At 51.5% G+C, this 16260-nt stretch overlaps 7 protein-coding genes across 7 annotated transcripts; 3 read left to right on the top strand and 4 right to left on the bottom strand.

Annotated features, from left to right (window-relative positions):
- Window positions 1-409: 409 nt before the first annotated feature.
- Window positions 410-885, top strand: nhp6 (high-mobility group nucleosome-binding protein; the record flags this gene model as incomplete). The annotated part of the gene is made up of 4 exons (XM_025678881.1): window positions 410-473; window positions 524-619; window positions 675-796; window positions 853-885. 4 exons carry the CDS (start codon window positions 410-412, stop codon window positions 883-885), a joined length of 315 nt encoding a protein of 104 aa, XP_025535507.1.
- Window positions 886-4001: 3116 nt separating this feature from the next.
- On the top strand, window positions 4002-6382 carry BO79DRAFT_248022 (uncharacterized protein). Its single transcript, XM_025685686.1, has 8 exons — window positions 4002-4602; window positions 4665-5093; window positions 5146-5223; window positions 5272-5504; window positions 5564-5675; window positions 5723-5827; window positions 5874-6061; window positions 6113-6382. The coding sequence occupies exons 1-8, from the start codon at window positions 4187-4189 to the stop codon at window positions 6157-6159; spliced, it is 1608 nt and encodes a 535-aa protein (XP_025535506.1). The 5' UTR covers window positions 4002-4186; the 3' UTR covers window positions 6160-6382.
- Window positions 6383-6520: 138 nt separating this feature from the next.
- Window positions 6521-7608, bottom strand: BO79DRAFT_180645 (CCDC174 family protein; the record flags this gene model as incomplete). The annotated part of the gene is made up of 1 exon (XM_025680097.1): window positions 6521-7608. A coding segment is annotated over one exon (1086 nt), but the record flags the coding sequence as incomplete, so codon positions are not given.
- A 218-nt stretch (window positions 7609-7826) lies between these two features.
- Window positions 7827-9201, top strand: BO79DRAFT_290351 (homoserine dehydrogenase). Its single transcript, XM_025688880.1, has 2 exons — window positions 7827-7909; window positions 8032-9201. The coding sequence occupies exons 1-2, from the start codon at window positions 7879-7881 to the stop codon at window positions 9111-9113; spliced, it is 1113 nt and encodes a 370-aa protein (XP_025535504.1). The 5' UTR covers window positions 7827-7878; the 3' UTR covers window positions 9114-9201.
- A 21-nt stretch (window positions 9202-9222) lies between these two features.
- Window positions 9223-10675, bottom strand: BO79DRAFT_240341 (heme-dependent oxidative N-demethylase family protein; the record flags this gene model as incomplete). The annotated part of the gene is made up of 4 exons (XM_025685017.1): window positions 9223-9453; window positions 9551-10305; window positions 10370-10517; window positions 10619-10675. 4 exons carry the CDS (start codon window positions 10673-10675, stop codon window positions 9223-9225), a joined length of 1191 nt encoding a protein of 396 aa, XP_025535503.1.
- Window positions 10676-11357: 682 nt separating this feature from the next.
- On the bottom strand, window positions 11358-12578 carry BO79DRAFT_211231 (uncharacterized protein). Its single transcript, XM_025682984.1, has 2 exons — window positions 12163-12578; window positions 11358-12073 (listed from the first exon to the last, which is right to left on the bottom strand). The coding sequence occupies exons 1-2, from the start codon at window positions 12226-12228 to the stop codon at window positions 11762-11764; spliced, it is 378 nt and encodes a 125-aa protein (XP_025535502.1). The 5' UTR covers window positions 12229-12578; the 3' UTR covers window positions 11358-11761.
- A 280-nt stretch (window positions 12579-12858) lies between these two features.
- BO79DRAFT_202363 (putative DUF221 domain protein) lies at window positions 12859-16137 on the bottom strand. The gene is made up of 3 exons (XM_025681646.1): window positions 15890-16137; window positions 15275-15823; window positions 12859-15216 (listed from the first exon to the last, which is right to left on the bottom strand). Exons 1-3 carry the CDS (start codon window positions 15968-15970, stop codon window positions 12991-12993), a joined length of 2856 nt encoding a protein of 951 aa, XP_025535501.1. The 5' UTR covers window positions 15971-16137; the 3' UTR covers window positions 12859-12990.
- Window positions 16138-16260: the final 123 nt, after the last annotated feature.

The following is a 16260-nucleotide window of genomic DNA, read 5'->3' as shown; positions in this document are numbered from 1 at the left end:
CATATAGTTCTAGTAGCAGTGAACTGACCTAAAGCTGTCTTATCCTCCACAGGTCAAATTTTCGACCTTCAAATCCACAACTTTCCGTTTTTTTCAGACTCAATTATTGAGTAAGTTGCTCTCCTGCGCGCCTTTTCCCTGTTGGTGTCATTTGACTTGCGACCGCGATCCCTCTTGTTTGGGCGCGCGCAAACCACTGCTTATCCGCTCCACCAACCACCACTTGCACTGCGCACTCTGTCGCATCACTTCCTGTGCTCCTTAATGTTCATATTGCTGTCGCTGTCCTTTTTCCTGCTGCTTTTGGTGTCGACTGGGTCACTTCCTGCTTCACTTCTGGATCATTCTGCTTGCATCACTCGAAGCCAACTTCCACGTTCTAACGATTGCATAGAGCTCAATAATCAAAATGCCCAAGGAGAAGACCACCCGCAAGACCACCAAGACCCGTGGCACTGAGCGCAGAAAGAAGGGTATGTATGCCTCCCTCTATCTCTGGAACATATGTTAATGCATGGTACAGACCCCAACGCCCCCAAGCGTGGTCTCTCTGCCTACATGTTCTTCGCCAACGACAACCGTGAGAAGGTTCGCGAGGAGAACCCCGGCATCTCTTTCGGTAAGTTGCATTCCCTGGACCTTGAATGGAAAGCTTGGTGTCTAACCTCATGCAGGCCAGGTTGGCAAGATGCTCGGAGAGCGGTGGAAGGCTCTGAGCGACACCGATCGTCGCCCTTACGAGGAGAAGGCTGCCGCTGATAAGAAGCGTTACGAAGACGAGAAGGCCAGCTACAATGTAAGTCAACACCCCTGCCTATTCTTTGTCAGCCCATGCTAATAGACTTCAAACAGGCGGCTGCTGAGGAGGACGAGGAATCATCCTAAGGGTTTCCCTCTCTTCATGGGTCTTGTGTGTCTGGCCGATTGGCGTTTTTCGTGTCGTTTATTCCGCTGATTGTCTGCCTTGTAATTGATGCTTCTTATATTTTCTCTTTATCTACTCAATGGCTTCTGGTATGGGATGATGGCGGTAACACTTGATTTTCTGTTATGAAGGATTCTCGATGGGAAATTTTTACTGTACGGACTGGCGGCTTTGGGACGAATTTGACTTGAAGAGGTGCCCGGCGCTGAATTTCACAACGACGGGAAAACCTTGCGAGTACCTATGGTGAAATATGAATTGAAGCTGCAGAAGTGATGATAGGCGACCAATATCTGCTGTATACTAGCCTAATCAACCACATCCTTGTCCTCGGCCTTTCGTGGGTCTTGCTTTATGCCATCCTATTTTCTAGTATGATATCATGACGAATCTATGCCCCAGTTATACTCCGTTGTGTTCATAGCGTTGCAGGACACATTGTTTTCATCTTCTGGAGACGGCGGGAAGACTCTGTTTGCAAAAGTGGCCCAAGCTCCTGGGGTGACGCGGGGCGACAGCTTGTTTACGTGTTGGACGCGTCGGGCTTCCGATATCTCCGGTTGCAGCCTTGGTGCCTTAGGCCTGTTAGATACCGGACCATCCACACTCTGAAGATGTGGCCACTCAGTACGAAGTAGTAGCTGGCTCATACCTGGATCAAAAAGGTAGCAGGGAAGGCCGTGCCATCCACTTGGCATCTTGAGGATGGATGGACAGAAGGGGAACCAGTGCACCTTGACATCCAACTTATGTATGCCTACCCAAGGCAACTATCAAACAGTTTCCGTGCATTAAAGCGTTCGTACAACTCATAGGTGGCAAAGGTACACGGTGCGTGTGTTCGGATCGCATCCGGGGATGTATTGTCGCGTCTGCATCTACTGTGCAGTATCTCCCTTAAGCAAATCAGGTCCTAGTTCTAATGCTAGTATTTGGTGGTTGTTGGCCATGGCTATTGTGCGTGGTAGCAATTTCCACGAGCATATGTGTTTGAAGCAAGTATATTGTTCAGATGAATGCCTATTAACAGTGGTACCTTATGGAAACCAGCATCTAACATGGATAATTGCCAATAACCTGTGGGTGAGGACAGCACCGCTGGCTCCTTTGATAACTTTCCAGTGTGTGTCTGTGTGCGCAACGACCTTAACAGCATAATCTTGGCAGCATGGTTACTATTCAGTTGGGCTGCCGTGCATTCCCATGTATAGAAAGGGTCTCTTTAACTGCCAAAGTACTTATATACCTTTGCCCTTGTCTCTGGTTTGAATTGAGCTTGTCCTCGCTCAAAGCAGCCTTGGAAAGGTCATCATTATCAGCGAGACGATTGGTGCGATAAGATAAGATAACGACGGGTTCGTGAATTGCTGAGCTCCGATATCTACCTGGTGTGGTACTACCCCTTGGTCTACGCAATTCCGAGTGGATACGGGGAAAGCTCGCGGTCACCTATAAGTTGTGGTGACTATGGCTTGAGCTAAAGTACTAGCTTAGTATGTGGGGGCAGCAGCAACTCGGAAGTGAAAGGTGTTAGCATTTTAGCAAGTTTGAATGTCTTGGGATTTGCTGAGATTGCCCAGTCTTTAGGTGGTCTCTAAGTCTTGCCGGGCACAACGTGGCTGCACTAGCTGATACTAACGTTGAAGTCGATCGTAGACAACACACCTTGGGCTACCTTGGGTTTCATTTGGTAGTATTTGGTCATGACTTGCCCCGATACTATCTACTCGCTAGGCCTAGTCCCCTTATTGATTCAAGTTCAGATACTTCGTACCTCGTGGGGACTAGCCAGGAGGTTACTGGTAGTTTACTATATATATACATCGGCCATGATTTGCTCCACATAACAGAATGTGTGTTGTATGACAGCCCGACCATCAGCGATGCGCTAGAAACCAGAGAATAGCGTTGTGCTGGCCTGGCTAGAGCCCAGTCCCCTCTACTAAGCTCCTGTGAGCAGGAGTATACTCCTGTTGGGGTCAGGGTTGAAGGGTGTAACGATTCACGGCTTTGAAGACTAGGGTAGCACAATATCAGTACCTGCAAATCGTGGATTAACGCCTTGTGTATCAAAACCGATATTACATGAGAAAGCTTGTTTGATATTAAGGGATGAGCGCCCGCTACCAAGCCCGCCAAGTTGGGGGAGATGAATAGGACCTTGTCTTATACAAGCGTTGTCGGTCTTGCTGTATAGCGAGTCTCGTGACCGAGCCAGTCTGTACTGGTCGAATAAAGTTTTGGGGAAGTTCCAGCTGGAATGCGACCCCTGCAAGTAAGCCCGGAGTCATCGGGGGAGTGGACTGCCTCTCGTATGATTTACATCCAATGTGGCATTGGATATTATGCCCTCCTTTGTATGCCATAGGTGATTTTCTCCTTCGTCTCCCTTTTCTTTTTTTTTTCTTTTCCTATCAACGGCTCGAGGATCTAATGACTGACTTACTGAGAGTGTCACAGCAGTAAATCAACATGGGGACAAGCCGCGGGGTTGCACCTCATCTGCCATCCTGACCGTCCTGGCCATCACCGCTCAATCCCACCATGCATTTCCACCGCTCATTATTGGCCTCTTGCCTCCTCTGCCGCATGAACACGTCAACGGTCCCGAGGCAGTTAGACGAAAATGAGAGGCATCTCTGGCTCCATTGCCAGAACTGTCCGGCTGTCAGAGAGCCGCATTTGCTGCTACCCTTTCGGGCGATTGACGACGAGATCCCTGCCCCACTTGCGGAATGATTCTTGTTCTGCATCCATTCTTTTGTGCGAAGGATCTCGACCCTCTTCTCTATTTTTCTTCTCCTTGTGTGCGTTCCAAGGGTAAATGGGACCTTCTCGCCCTCTCACTCCTTAGAGCTGAACTAGTTGCAGAGTCTCCTTCGGTCTGCGTCCGTTGCCTGGTGAGACTTCAGTCTAAACATCCTCCCGAGGGCTGATCCCGCCGATAAGACGGTCCCTTCCTGACCCCATCGTTGTAGTTTACTGAGTTGTCTCTCCCTGCCCCTCCCCGGCTCCCGTCTGGCCCTATCCCGTGGTCCCTTGATTTTATGCATTTTTATTTTCGGTCTCCCATATAATTGAAGACCCGCCACGGCCCTCTGCGTGCTTGTCCGCGCTTGTTATTCCTCGCCGCTACCTTTCCCCATACTTCATTCACACTTACTTCACAAACATTGTAACTATAACTCTCGTCACCATCCGTGGTGCTCAGGAACGGGCCTCTATCTATATATGCATGGAACACCATAGGTGACCTTCACGATGTCCTTGCACGATTCTTACAAGACAGCGGAGGCTGTAGCTGAAGGATTCCGCTCCTTCAGCAACCTCCTGCCGGAGCATGACACGGAGATCACCAGCCTGGTCGTCGACCTCTTTTCAATCAGCCTCTTTCTCAAAGGCTTGGAGGGCATGGCGAGAAATCGAGCCTATCGCTACAGGCTATCCGCTATTCATCCTGATCTGGAATTGGTCCGTGCTAGCTTGAACTACACCCTTGAGGACGTGCTGGACTTCTTTGATGATTTGGAGTCCCGGAGAGGCGACCCCAGTGAGGCATACAAGCAATTATGGTTGGAAATCTCAGCCCATTTCTTGGAGGAATCTCAGGAATCCTTGTCCACCCGGTTAGCCAAGTACAAATCGTTTCTGAGGGATTTGAGTGAGATCATGAAGGGGTGCGTGGCCCAGTCTCTCCTTCTGTTACAACCCGGATTGGCTAACACTGAGTATAATGTAGTGAAGTAACCGATACTCGTCTGATGGCTTCGCTTCGCAGCAACCTCAAAGGGCTACTGGTCCACCAGGATAGCCGACTTGCACCGCGTTTGGGTTCTATGTCATTGAGTTCGCCTTCCTCTAGCAGCAGTAGCAGCAGCAATGGCAGCAATGCTGATCCAGGAAGTCCGGTCAATGGGCGTAGGCCTCGCGGACGCAGGTCGTACGAGCGAGCACGGCCTCCTCATTCCTCACCTCAATCGCCTATATCCACATCATCAGCCACATTCTCTGACATTCCACCCTCTGTGCCCTCAGCACCAGACTCTCCTACTACTAGCACCACTGCCACTAGCCAGTCAATAGACTCAACTCCTGTCAGTGACCACTGGGCCAGACGGGTATTTCTGGATGAGCACCCGATGACCCCAATTCCTTACGTGGGTGAAAGGTGAAATTAGCCAGTCCAAGCTGTGTCAAAAGTATAGCTGACAATTCCTTAGCTCCAAATGCCTCGGAGAGGTGAAGGGTAACGTGAAAGGGTGGCTTCACGAGGAGGGGTTCGAGGAGCTATTGCAACTGTGAGCTCACCCAGTGCTAGACATCAAAACAAGCTGACCGTCTTTTAGTGCTTTTAGTGGTGACTCGGATCTCCGTGTTTGCTTCTATCTACGGGAAGATGACCATCGCGTACGGATTGTGTGCAAATCCCGGCGTACCTCCCGGACCAGTGATTACTCTTGCCTACCCCTGAACTTGCTAGAAATCGTTCGTATCGGTTCCTGCTTGCAGATCTGTCGACGGCGTCGAGGGGGCTCTGAACTAGTGCTGTGGGCCAATCTTAAGTTTAGCACCATCGAGCGTATGTTAGCACATCTTATCATACAGAGAGCCAAAAAGCAAAAGGCTAACGTGCCGCAGAGATGGTGATTTTTTTCTGCACGTTCTTAGCGCTACGATCGCAGGACTCTGGTCGGCCTGTTGAACGCATTCGTGATTACGAACTTGACGACGAGGAAGAGCACTTCGGAGGGTAAGGGAGCGTCGTGACATACTGCTGATGGAGACTGACTGTTCTAGGCAAATTGTGGATGATGACTTCCTCCACGCCTTACGCGTGTACCGAGACAACGTGTCTGGAGCCGTACGTCTGCAGGCATCAGTCCACAAGGGCGAGATGAAACGGTAAGAAAGACGGCTTTCCCACGGACTACCATTACTAATTGGGCAGCTTACATAGGATGCCCGTTTGGACTGCATTCATAACGGAACATATCGGCTCCAGAGGCTGGATTCGCCGTGTAGACCCCAAAACCATCTTATTGCGTGACCTTCGTCGAGTCATCTTCACCTTCCCCAGTTATAATCCACCTCGCACACCTAAAGGAGAGCATATCTTGAAGTTCACGAATAAGTCAGGTATGGGCAGCTGCTGCGTCTTGAAGAGAGTTACATGCTGATATGTATTAGATGCCCAAGGTTTCATGGACACAATCGCTGAACTCGCCCACTTATAACACTACGAAAACAATACCTACAACATTTAGCATGTTCTGTATCAGTTACGGCAAGAAACAGGAAACAGTCCTGGCTCGCCAGTACATATAGCAATTACGACAAACAAGTTACGATTAACGATGAAATGAGCCACACGAGACGGTTGTTATTTGATTGTTGTTTCTGATCACCTTACGTTCCCACTGCACATAAAGCTGCCTTACTAGGCAATGATACCCTCCGTCCCTCAGAGGCGAGATGCATGTACCAATGATTTTGAAACCAATGAATTCATTAACATAATATATCATCAATGGGGTATCATAAGTCATAACTAAGCAGCAAATATGCAATATAAAGTATCCACCTTATCCACTGCCCCCTGTCAGTAGACCCGCGTCTCCCAAACCAGCGAGGAACATCTCCGCGCGTCGTTTAGCCCTTAGTTCATCGACCTTCTTCCTCCGTTCATCCCTCAGCCGCTCACGCTCCGCGCGTCTTTCCCACCTGGCGTCTCGCTCCCGCTGCGTTTCCTCCCGCGCATTCAGCAACTCCTCCATCTGCTGTCTCCGCACCTTCTCATCCTTGGAGAAAGCATAGAATCCCGTACCCCGATTCCGCACCTCCGCCTCAGCATCATAATGCATCTCCTCCGGCGGCGTAGCCGACCGATCCCTCCGCGCAGCCAGATCCGACATGCGCGAAGCAACCACCGCATCTGGATTAAACGCCTCCGCCTGCACCGTCGCCCCATAGATCAAATTATCCGGACGCGCCGGACGCCACCGCTCTGTATTTCCTCCACGCCCTTCCCCTTCCTCCGCCTTAAGCGCCGCCGCACGCGCCGCCTCAGCTCGAGTTCCGCGCCGTGACCGGCCGAGTTCATCTTCGTAGGAAACAATCGACGCATTATCATCATTGTCCTCAGCATCATCTTCTTCCCCCTCATCTCCTTCACCGTCCTCTTTCCTCCACTTCTGATCAAAATCCACCAACCCTTCCCTCTCTTTGCGCCGTAACCTCGCCAGATACGCATCCCCCGGTCCAACATCATCCCCTTCATCATCATCACTCTCTCCTCCGGCTAGATATAGTCCCCGCGACATATCCTCATACATCCGCACCTTTTCCTCCATCCGCCGCTTGGACCGGTGCAGCGTGGCGGCGTCCACGGCCCCGATGTCCTGCGTGCGCTGGTGCGTCTGCTGCAAAGCGGCATTGTCATCGTCGCGGAGGTCAGCGGCGGCGCGTTTCTGTGCGCCTTTGTTGGGGCGACTGAAAAGATCGGATTTAGGGGCTTTGGAGGGTCGTGGGCGGCCGGTGCCGCGGGTTGATGAGGAGTCGGTGGTGCTGTCTTTGGCAATTAGGGAGGAGAGGGTGCTGGTGAAGGCGAGGGTGGAGGCGGAGGGGGCTTCGGATTGGGATGATTTTTTGTTTCGTGGCTGTCCGTAGAGAGATGGATTTGACATGGTGAGTAGCTTTATCGTGAACTATGCAATATGTTGGGAGGATATCGTAGATGTATCTGGTGTAGCTATATCCTGGAGTATTGAAAGATAAGTAACTAGCTAAACTAGGAGCTGTAAGATGGGTCCGATATAGGACGATGACTAAGCCGGTTTAGGATGGGCCCCGCGCACCCCTCCGACTCATCTTTCCCCTCCTCTTGCTCATTCCTCTTCGCTCAATTGTCTCTCTGTGTGAAGTATAGCACTTTACTTGTTCAAAACCAATTGACAATGTCTGCTCCTGTCTTCCTCGGTGTCATTGGTAAGTTTCCCCAACTGCCCCAAACAGCGCTGCAGTAGCAATCAGCCTAGCACTGCGAGAATCACCATCACCACCATGACTACAACTGCAAAAGGCTCAATTATACTGACAGCTCACACCAGGCGTTGGCGGCGTCGGCACTGCCTTCCTGAACCAGCTCGCCCGTCTCCCCAACGCCCCCAAGCTCATCCTCCTCGCCCGCTCCACCCAAACCCTCCTCTCCCCGACCCCCGCCTACAGCCCCAGCATCCCCGCCGCGGAATGGAAGACCGCCAGCGCAACCCCCTCCCTGACCAAGTCCGGCGCCCTCTCCGCTGAAGAGATCGCCAACTACCTCTCCTCGGCGCCCGGCCGCTCCATCCTCGTCGACAACACCAGCGACCCCGCCCTCGCCGCCTCCTACCCCGTCTTCCTCCGCAAGGGCATCTCCATCGTCACCCCCAACAAGAAGGGTTTCTCCTCCGATCTCTCCCTCTGGAAGGACATCTTCGCTTCCGCGGCCCAGGGCAATGCCCTCGTCTACCACGAGAGTACCGTCGGCGCTGGTCTGCCTGTTATCTCTACGCTGCGGGATCTGGTTGCCACCGGCGACGAGGTGACGCGCATCGAGGGTGTGTTTTCGGGTACGCTTTCGTTCTTGTTCAACACATTTGCGCCGGTTGGTGGTGCTGGTGCGGGACGGAAGTGGAGTGAGGTTGTGGCTGAGGCCAAGGAGTTGGGATACACTGAGCCTGACCCGAGAGATGATCTCAATGGTATGGATGTTGCGAGGAAGTTGACTATCTTGGCGCGTATTGCTGGGTTGGAGGTCCAGGCTCCCGATGCGTTCCCTGTTGAGTCGCTGATTCCGGAGGAGTTGAGGGGCTTGGATGGCTCTGCGGAGGGTGTTAAGACTTTCATGCAGAGGTTGGGTGAATTTGATGGCCAGATGACGGAGATCAAGGAGAGTGCCGAGAAGGAGGGTAAGGTTGTCAGGTATGTGGGTAGTGTGGATGTTGAGAAGAAGGAGGTGCGTGTTGGATTGCAGCGCTTCGATAAGGATAGTGCTATTGCTGGCCTCAAGGGCAGTGATAACATCATTAGCTTCTATACTAAGCGGTATGGAAGCAACCCGCTTATTGTCCAGGGTGCCGGTGCCGGTGGTGATGTTACTGCTATGGGTGTCTCGGCCGATTTGATCAAGGTTGTGCAGCGACTGCAGTAGACCGACCTTTCATTTCTCTAATGACAGATGGATGGATCTAGAGGATAAAATAGGTTTACTTTTTCCACAAATTAAAACATGACATGATACCAACCAAATGTATACTACTCTATGCCCTCAAATACGCCTTAACCGCCTCCCCCCACACAGGACCCCTCTTATACCGATGAATCTCTGGCACATTCCCCTCTTTCAACCCATCAATCGCCAACGCCAATTCCTCACCTAGCCCTTCCTCCTTGATCTCCCGAATAGGGTACGTATACGTATGGAACGTGAACACCAGCGCCTTGGTCTTCGGTAACCGATGTAGAGTCTGACGCTCACACCGAAGAAGAGTCTATACATTGTCAGTATACTGTCCTGTCACTTTTCCCTTTTTCCAACACCACCAACATCAAAAGGAAAGGAAAAGGAAATGAGATGAAATAACATACCCCCTCCCCATCCACCTCCTCAACCCCCAACTCCCTCTCCCCTTTCTCCCCCTCATGCCCATGCAACCCCCCAAACGCAGCAAACAGCCCCGTCCCGGGGGTATTAATACTCCAATTGACGCGCTGCACAACCTTACCCACCTCCAATTTGGCAAAAAACCGATCCATACTCTTCTCCAACCGCTCTTTATAACGCGGCACGGGGTCATGGATCGTCGAGAGCCGCTTTCCGAGTTTCTCGCGCGTGTCGAAGCCGGCGGGGTAGAAGGTCGTGTATGCTTCTAGGGTGTATTTCTTCTCTTGTTCTTCTTCTTTTTCTGTTGGATATGAGGATGATGATGATTCAGGAAGTAAAACGAGAAAATCCTCGTCGACGAATGTACCTAGTGTAGAGAGGACGTCACGTCCAGAGCCGCGGTGGGGGAGGGGGATGCGGGTGTTGGTTATTTTGTTTAATAGGGTTTTATTAGTACTCTCTTTATTATTGGTGTTGGTGTTGTCATCTTGGGATTGTGGATGGGTGGTCGTTTCAAGTGTAAACATGCTCGGGTAGCGAGTGGGAAGGTAAACGCCGACTATAAACTCGTATAGTTCGGTGATGGCGGCGTGGACGGGACTATCTGGCTTTTGGCCTGCTGGGGTGACGCCTACTACGATGGTGGGGTATTGGGTGAGGAGGGATTGGCGGAGAGTGAGACGCTCTTTGTAGGTTTTGTCCATGGGGATGAGGTGGGAGATGTCGGTTGTTGTTAGGGCTGGGTGGTTATTGCTCTTGTTAGTTGGGGGTGTTCTGCTTCGGATGGGAAGGGGATGTGATACCCATGCTGAGGTGGTACTTTGGCTTGAAGGGTCGGTACTTGGTTGGTTCGGTGGTTTCCCAGTTGAGGGATGGGAGGGGAGTGATTGGGGGGTAGGTATCTTGTTCTTCTTTGGTGACTTCATCTTTGGGGATGGTATTGGGTGATTGCTGTGCGTGATGGTTAGTACCTAGTATGGATTTGTGAACAGGAATAGACGTACTCGATTCCACAGTCCAAATAACCACAGTGAAAGGACAAGAAAGACTACCACAATGGGGTTGTTCTGGATATAGAGAATCCAATCTTCTACAACGTTCATGTCCATATTGATGATAGTTGAAGTCGGTGTGAACTGTCAAGCGAATGAGGGGGTCTTTAGCTCTTGTACATCCCAGTTATCAGTATACTAGTAGTACTGCATATGGTGCATGCAGCGTATCGTGATCCGCGATTGGTTGATATGTCCGTTCATCGCCGATTGCTCGATTCCCCGACTCGGCGGGAGTTGATAGCTGCTTGATAGAAGGGATGGATGGCAATGGCGGTTGGAGATAGCTGGTAGATGCGGGGAAGACTTCCCCGTTCCGGCGATGGCTCACGAGGTTGTATTTAGGGGGTTACTACATCGGTGATGATCCAAGTACAAGTATGTCATCTTTCTGGTTGATATGGTGAAGATAATGCATGTATCATGTCTGATAAGACATTCATTTGGCGTGCGATATCCCTCGGATAGTTTACTGTGTCATAACTTGGAACTTTACCTTGGTAATGCCGAGGTCAGCACTAAGACTTTAAAATGATCTGTTTAAGATGTTATCGTAGTTACTTGGAAGGCAGGTACTTCCAATATTGTTAATGTGTAAGTAGCTAGCTTTGGATGACTTACATCAGGTGAATTGTATAGAATGATGAGAACTATGCAAGATAGAGAAGACTGAGCAGCGAAGCGAAAATAGTAGTCACTAATTGAGAAACTGGGAAATTGGCCAGCAAAAGACCAGTAACGGTAACATTTGATATGTTCAGCAAATAACTCTGGCCTGAAGTGAAAAAGAAATAAGCCATATAGGAATATCACGAAGCATACAGCCCCTGAACAAAGACATAAAGTAAACTCATCCTTTGAGCAAAGCAGGTAGGTAGGTATCTCAGCAACTGCTCAACAAGAAACCAACCACTAAACTAAAAAAAAAAAAAGATAGAAAAAGCAACAACCTAGTATAGGTACAGGGGTATTAAAAATGCCACATGAACAGAACCTCAAAAGCACGCCTCAAAATCATGCACCAAATCAGTCATCAAAGGGAGGAGATATGGAATGTGCCCTCACCAGGAGGTATCACCATCAATATCCATACCATTATACCTCACTCGCACCCCCAAATATAATCATCACCCCAGGTATATATCAATCCCCACCATGACCTCCACCATTAACCTCCACGTGAGCAACCACCCTCCTCGTCATCCCTTCTACCCCCTTCTCATCCCGTCCACTACCACCAACACCGCCACTACTTGTATTCCCACTCAACCCCACCAGTACTCGAGGCTGTCCATCCGGCCGCTCATTCAAACTCGGCGCCCTTGGCCGCTGCTTCCCGCGAGCTCGACCTCCCACGACCGGTAATTCGAACGTCAACATGCGCCCCGTATACAGACATATATCGAAGATGAGAAGCGCCGCCCAGGGGAAGATAGTCACGAAGCCGAGGAATATCTGCTCATGCGGAAATACAGTTAGTTGATTTGCACTCTTTCTGTCTCCCTCAGGAGGATTCGGAGCGGGGGAGGGGAGGGGAAACGGACGAAGATGTGCACTACCGAGCTTTCGATGTAGGAGAGGGTAGGCGGGAGGAGGGAGTACCACGCCATCATTGGGGTGGTATTATATTGTATGTCGAGAAGATGTGGTAGGTATAGGTTCGAAGCAGAGCACTAGGAAGGTGGATTGGAGTATTGGGGTATTTGCATCGGAATCGGGGTGGCGGTCAGAGGCGGTGCAGTGTCCTTGCGGGATGCAGGTGAAGTTATGAGAAGAGGTATTTCGCTCGGAGAGATCGTTGCAATTAATGAAAGGATGTGGTGGGTTACGCTGGTGAGCTGGCAGGAAGGATCGTGTAGATATACTGTGGATGCTGGGAAGCCCGGCTTGGGGTCCGGAGATCCGGCGACAGGGCGGGCAGGCAGAAAAGGCGGGCAAACGGTGGTGTGATGCAGGGTAGGTAGCTAACGAACGAAGGTCGGACTTTCATGTGCGGAGAAGAGAAATGACAGGCGGTGGCATCACCGGAGGCGATGAGGCTTGGTTACAACCCTGGTGAACAGGGGGAAACTGCTGGGATTCGATGATCGCCGGCCGACTTGGCGAGGATACGACCTCTGCCAAATCAGGCAATTCGTCAGCACCTTCCGCGGGGGTGCACGAACCACACTAGTATAAGCTGACTGTAGGGAACACAGACTATTTATGTTCAACAAGCAGATATAATTTTTGTTAAATGTCCAGGAATATGCTTATATGCAATTTATGTACAGCAATTCTAATCAAAAGTCGTAGGCACATGTCTTCCGTACTCCGCCCAAATCCCATCCCAATGTCTATGCACAATCGTTATCGCTGTAAATCAAGATCATTTACCGTGGCATCCGGTAGTGTTCGTACGAGGTGAAGCTGGGGTCGTCCTGCTCTACAGGTCCATATCCCCTCGTCCGCCACCGATCCAGCGGCGTCACCGTCTCGTTCACCGCCGGGCCCTGCGCGTGATGGAGCAGCTCTGTCTCGCTCTCGTTTCGCTGCTGGTAGAATCCACCGTTCATCGGGGCCGGTACGCGGAAGGCGGGATGAATATGGTCGTTCAATGTCGGGTCGTATGCGTCATGCGGCTTCAAGCCGGACAGCGACGACGGCAGCGACGGAGCGGGAGATGATGCCCGCGAGGAGGTTGGTGACCATTCTCCCAGCGCACTGGCCGGTGTGTGCGAGCGTTCGGTCATCAGATCGTCGGGCCGGCCGTAGATACCTCCGCCAAACTCGTCCCGGAAGTCGGGGCGGTTCTTGTAGTACGAAAAATCCAAATGGTTCTCCGGGACCACTTCGAACGGAGCTGCTGCGTTTGCATCGTCCATCATAGACTTTCCCGGGTGTGAAGACGACATGGCATCCATCGCGATGTCGGAATATTCACCTTCGCCCTCGAACGTTCCCAGCCGGCCGCTATAGATACGCTTCAAGGCCTCCGCAGCCTTGGCGTGCACCATCGGCGTGATCAGTGGCTTGTAGAGAGCCGGGTGACCGAACTTGGAGTTGAGCCGCTCAGATGCCTTCTTGTTCGGCTTGCTGACCGCCAGGGCTTCAGCATCTGTCAAGTTCGCGCGGTTGTAGAACGTGATATCGTCGTCGAACTTTCTCATGCAGTAGAACTTGAAGCCCAGCATCAGGAGAGGAGGAGGAATCACGCAATAGACCATAGTCCACGTGCCCTTGGCGGTAGCCACGATGATGATGATAATGTTGGAGAGGATCACGGCAAAGAGCATGCGGTTGAACAAGACCCGCCAAAACTGCCCTCCAGACTCCGTCTTCGTCACGAATACATACAGGAGCATGTATTTCTTCATCATCGCATCCAGGCCAAAGTACAAAGCAGTAACGGGGAGGACAATCGGCTGCAGGGTAGCGAAGCAGAGGGCCACGGTCGCGTAGAATAAGAAGTAGTTATAGTAGCTTGCGTAGTCAAAAGCCGGCGGGGCTGTCCATTCAATCGCCTGCCGAGGCGTTGGCGAGAGAAACGTCTTGGAGAACCAGACCCAAAAGACCGAGACCAGCTGAATGAGGTCGATTGTGGCTCCTAGATTACGCTGCAGCAAATATGTCACCCAAAATGGCGAGACCTGGCACAGAGCGTTCACAATCTTGATATAGAGTTTCCCGTCTTTGATCGCTTGCCAGGCGTTTTCATCGGAGCGCTCTGCATCAATGACGGCGGACACGAATGTCCACGCCGCAGAAAACAAGGAAAAGACGATCAAATTGTTGAAGACGAAGAAAGTGTAGAGCTTGTTGAGAACATGGCGCTCTCGGGAGGTCTTGGTGACATCGCCGGCTCGGATTGCCAACCGACGAAAGATGATAGGCAAGACAATGTAAACAAGGGAGGTAACGGCAGGGGACAGAATACCCTGGACTGCGGCCCAGATGTAAGGACTGTTATCCATCGAAGTCCGGAATGCCGGCCAGACCGAGGCCAGGTTGTTCAAATTGGACAAGAAGATCGCAATCAAGCCGTTAGGTACGACGTACACCAGCGTAAGAAGCGACACCCAGATTGCACTAAGAAACCGCTTCCACTTGCGCGCAGCCTTCGACAGTGGCAGGTTTTCCCAAATGAGGTCATCGGGCCGGGGCGCCAGAACAATTGTAGTTCCTTCCGGGTGCTTTTTGCGCGCGGTATAAGCAACGGCGTGGGCATGCTCAATCATATCCCAGCTGACAAAACCAAAGGGCATGGCATTGCGCCGATCAATCGATGATCGGACATGCTTGATCTCTTCTTCCAGTCTTTTGATCTTATCCGTTAAATAATCAATCGCATCCACGCGGCCGTTAGTGTGCTCTCCTCTTTCCTTTCGCGGAGGGCGCATAGTCGGACGTTTCGGTGGAAGCCGATCTGGGTGTTTGAGGTACTTGGCCAGGACTGCTTCGAGTTCGCGCACAGTTTCGTCGTGTTCCTTGATCAGACGAGGCAGTCCCTTGACGTTACGGCCGATGGAGGCTCGCGGGACGGCGGCGGTTGGGTTTACCTCATCCGTCAAACGCAGAACACCTTCATCCCCTCGAGCTGCGGGAGGAATATCAGTAATCTGCCGGCGCAATAGGTCAGTACAGGTACATCGTGTCTATGGGATTGCTTCATCGCACCATCAAGGTTCGCGCATGGAGACTGCGCTGATATTCGGGACTCTCAAAATACTTCCTCCGCAGCGCCAGCACGCCCTTATAATTTCTCCAGAGAAAGAAAGCAATGATCGCATCAAAGGCCCATGCGCAGATCACCTGGCCCCAGATTGCGTCGGACGTAACGTAGAGCACGGTCATCGTCGAGAAGGCACCATACTGGGACACTGTATCACCCGTGCTCTGTGTGAGATTGAGCGGGATCATCAAGCCGCAGCCGATGATGCTCAGGAAGATAAAGATATTCCGGCACATCTTGGTGAAGCGAACAAACATGGTCGCATCGAGGCCAATGCAGTCGACCAATGCCGGCTCCTTGGTCCGCAACACAGGCTTGAGCCAGGCGAAGAATCCCCTGCCCACTGGCGGCGGAGTGTGTTTGTTATCGGCATGTTTCACCTTGGGCGCATAGACGACCGAATGGCGAGGGCGGAAGAGGGAGAACAATAAGGCCAAGAGTATGGAGAAGCCCGCGGAGGTGGCTAATGAAGCCCAGATGGCGTTGACTTGGAACTATAAAAATTTCTTAGCTGGCTGTCGGAGGCTGAAAGTGGCGGGTGGGCGATAAAAAAAACATACGGCAGACGAGAAAGGATTCGAGATGAGCTTCAGGAATTGCTCCGTGGGGTCATCGCGCTGCTGAAGAGCGCTAGGATGCATGATGGCGGGCGAGACGAGGCGGCATCGAGGGAGCAGAACGGGGAAAACGAGGGGAGGATGAGATAAAGACAAAGAAAGAAGGGACGATGCCACCGGAAGAGAAGGGAGGAAAACGAGAGTGAAACCGAACCAGATAAAGGAACTGATGGCCACGGAAGAAACTGAATGATGATGGAGAAGCAAGAGGGCCCGAGTGGGTTTTGTTGGAGGCGGGTCTGGAACACACGACGCCGACAAGGTTGGAGTGGCCGTTGCCATTAATCCATTCTTCTGGGGATCAATGGGCGGTC

The sequence above is a fragment of the Aspergillus costaricaensis genome (assembly GCF_003184835.1).
Source record: "Aspergillus costaricaensis CBS 115574 unplaced genomic scaffold BO79scaffold_38, whole genome shotgun sequence".
Lineage (NCBI taxonomy): Eukaryota > Fungi > Ascomycota > Eurotiomycetes > Eurotiales > Aspergillaceae > Aspergillus > Aspergillus costaricensis.
Note: the sequence above shows the minus strand (reverse complement) of the source record. Positions and strands in the feature narration are given on the sequence as shown.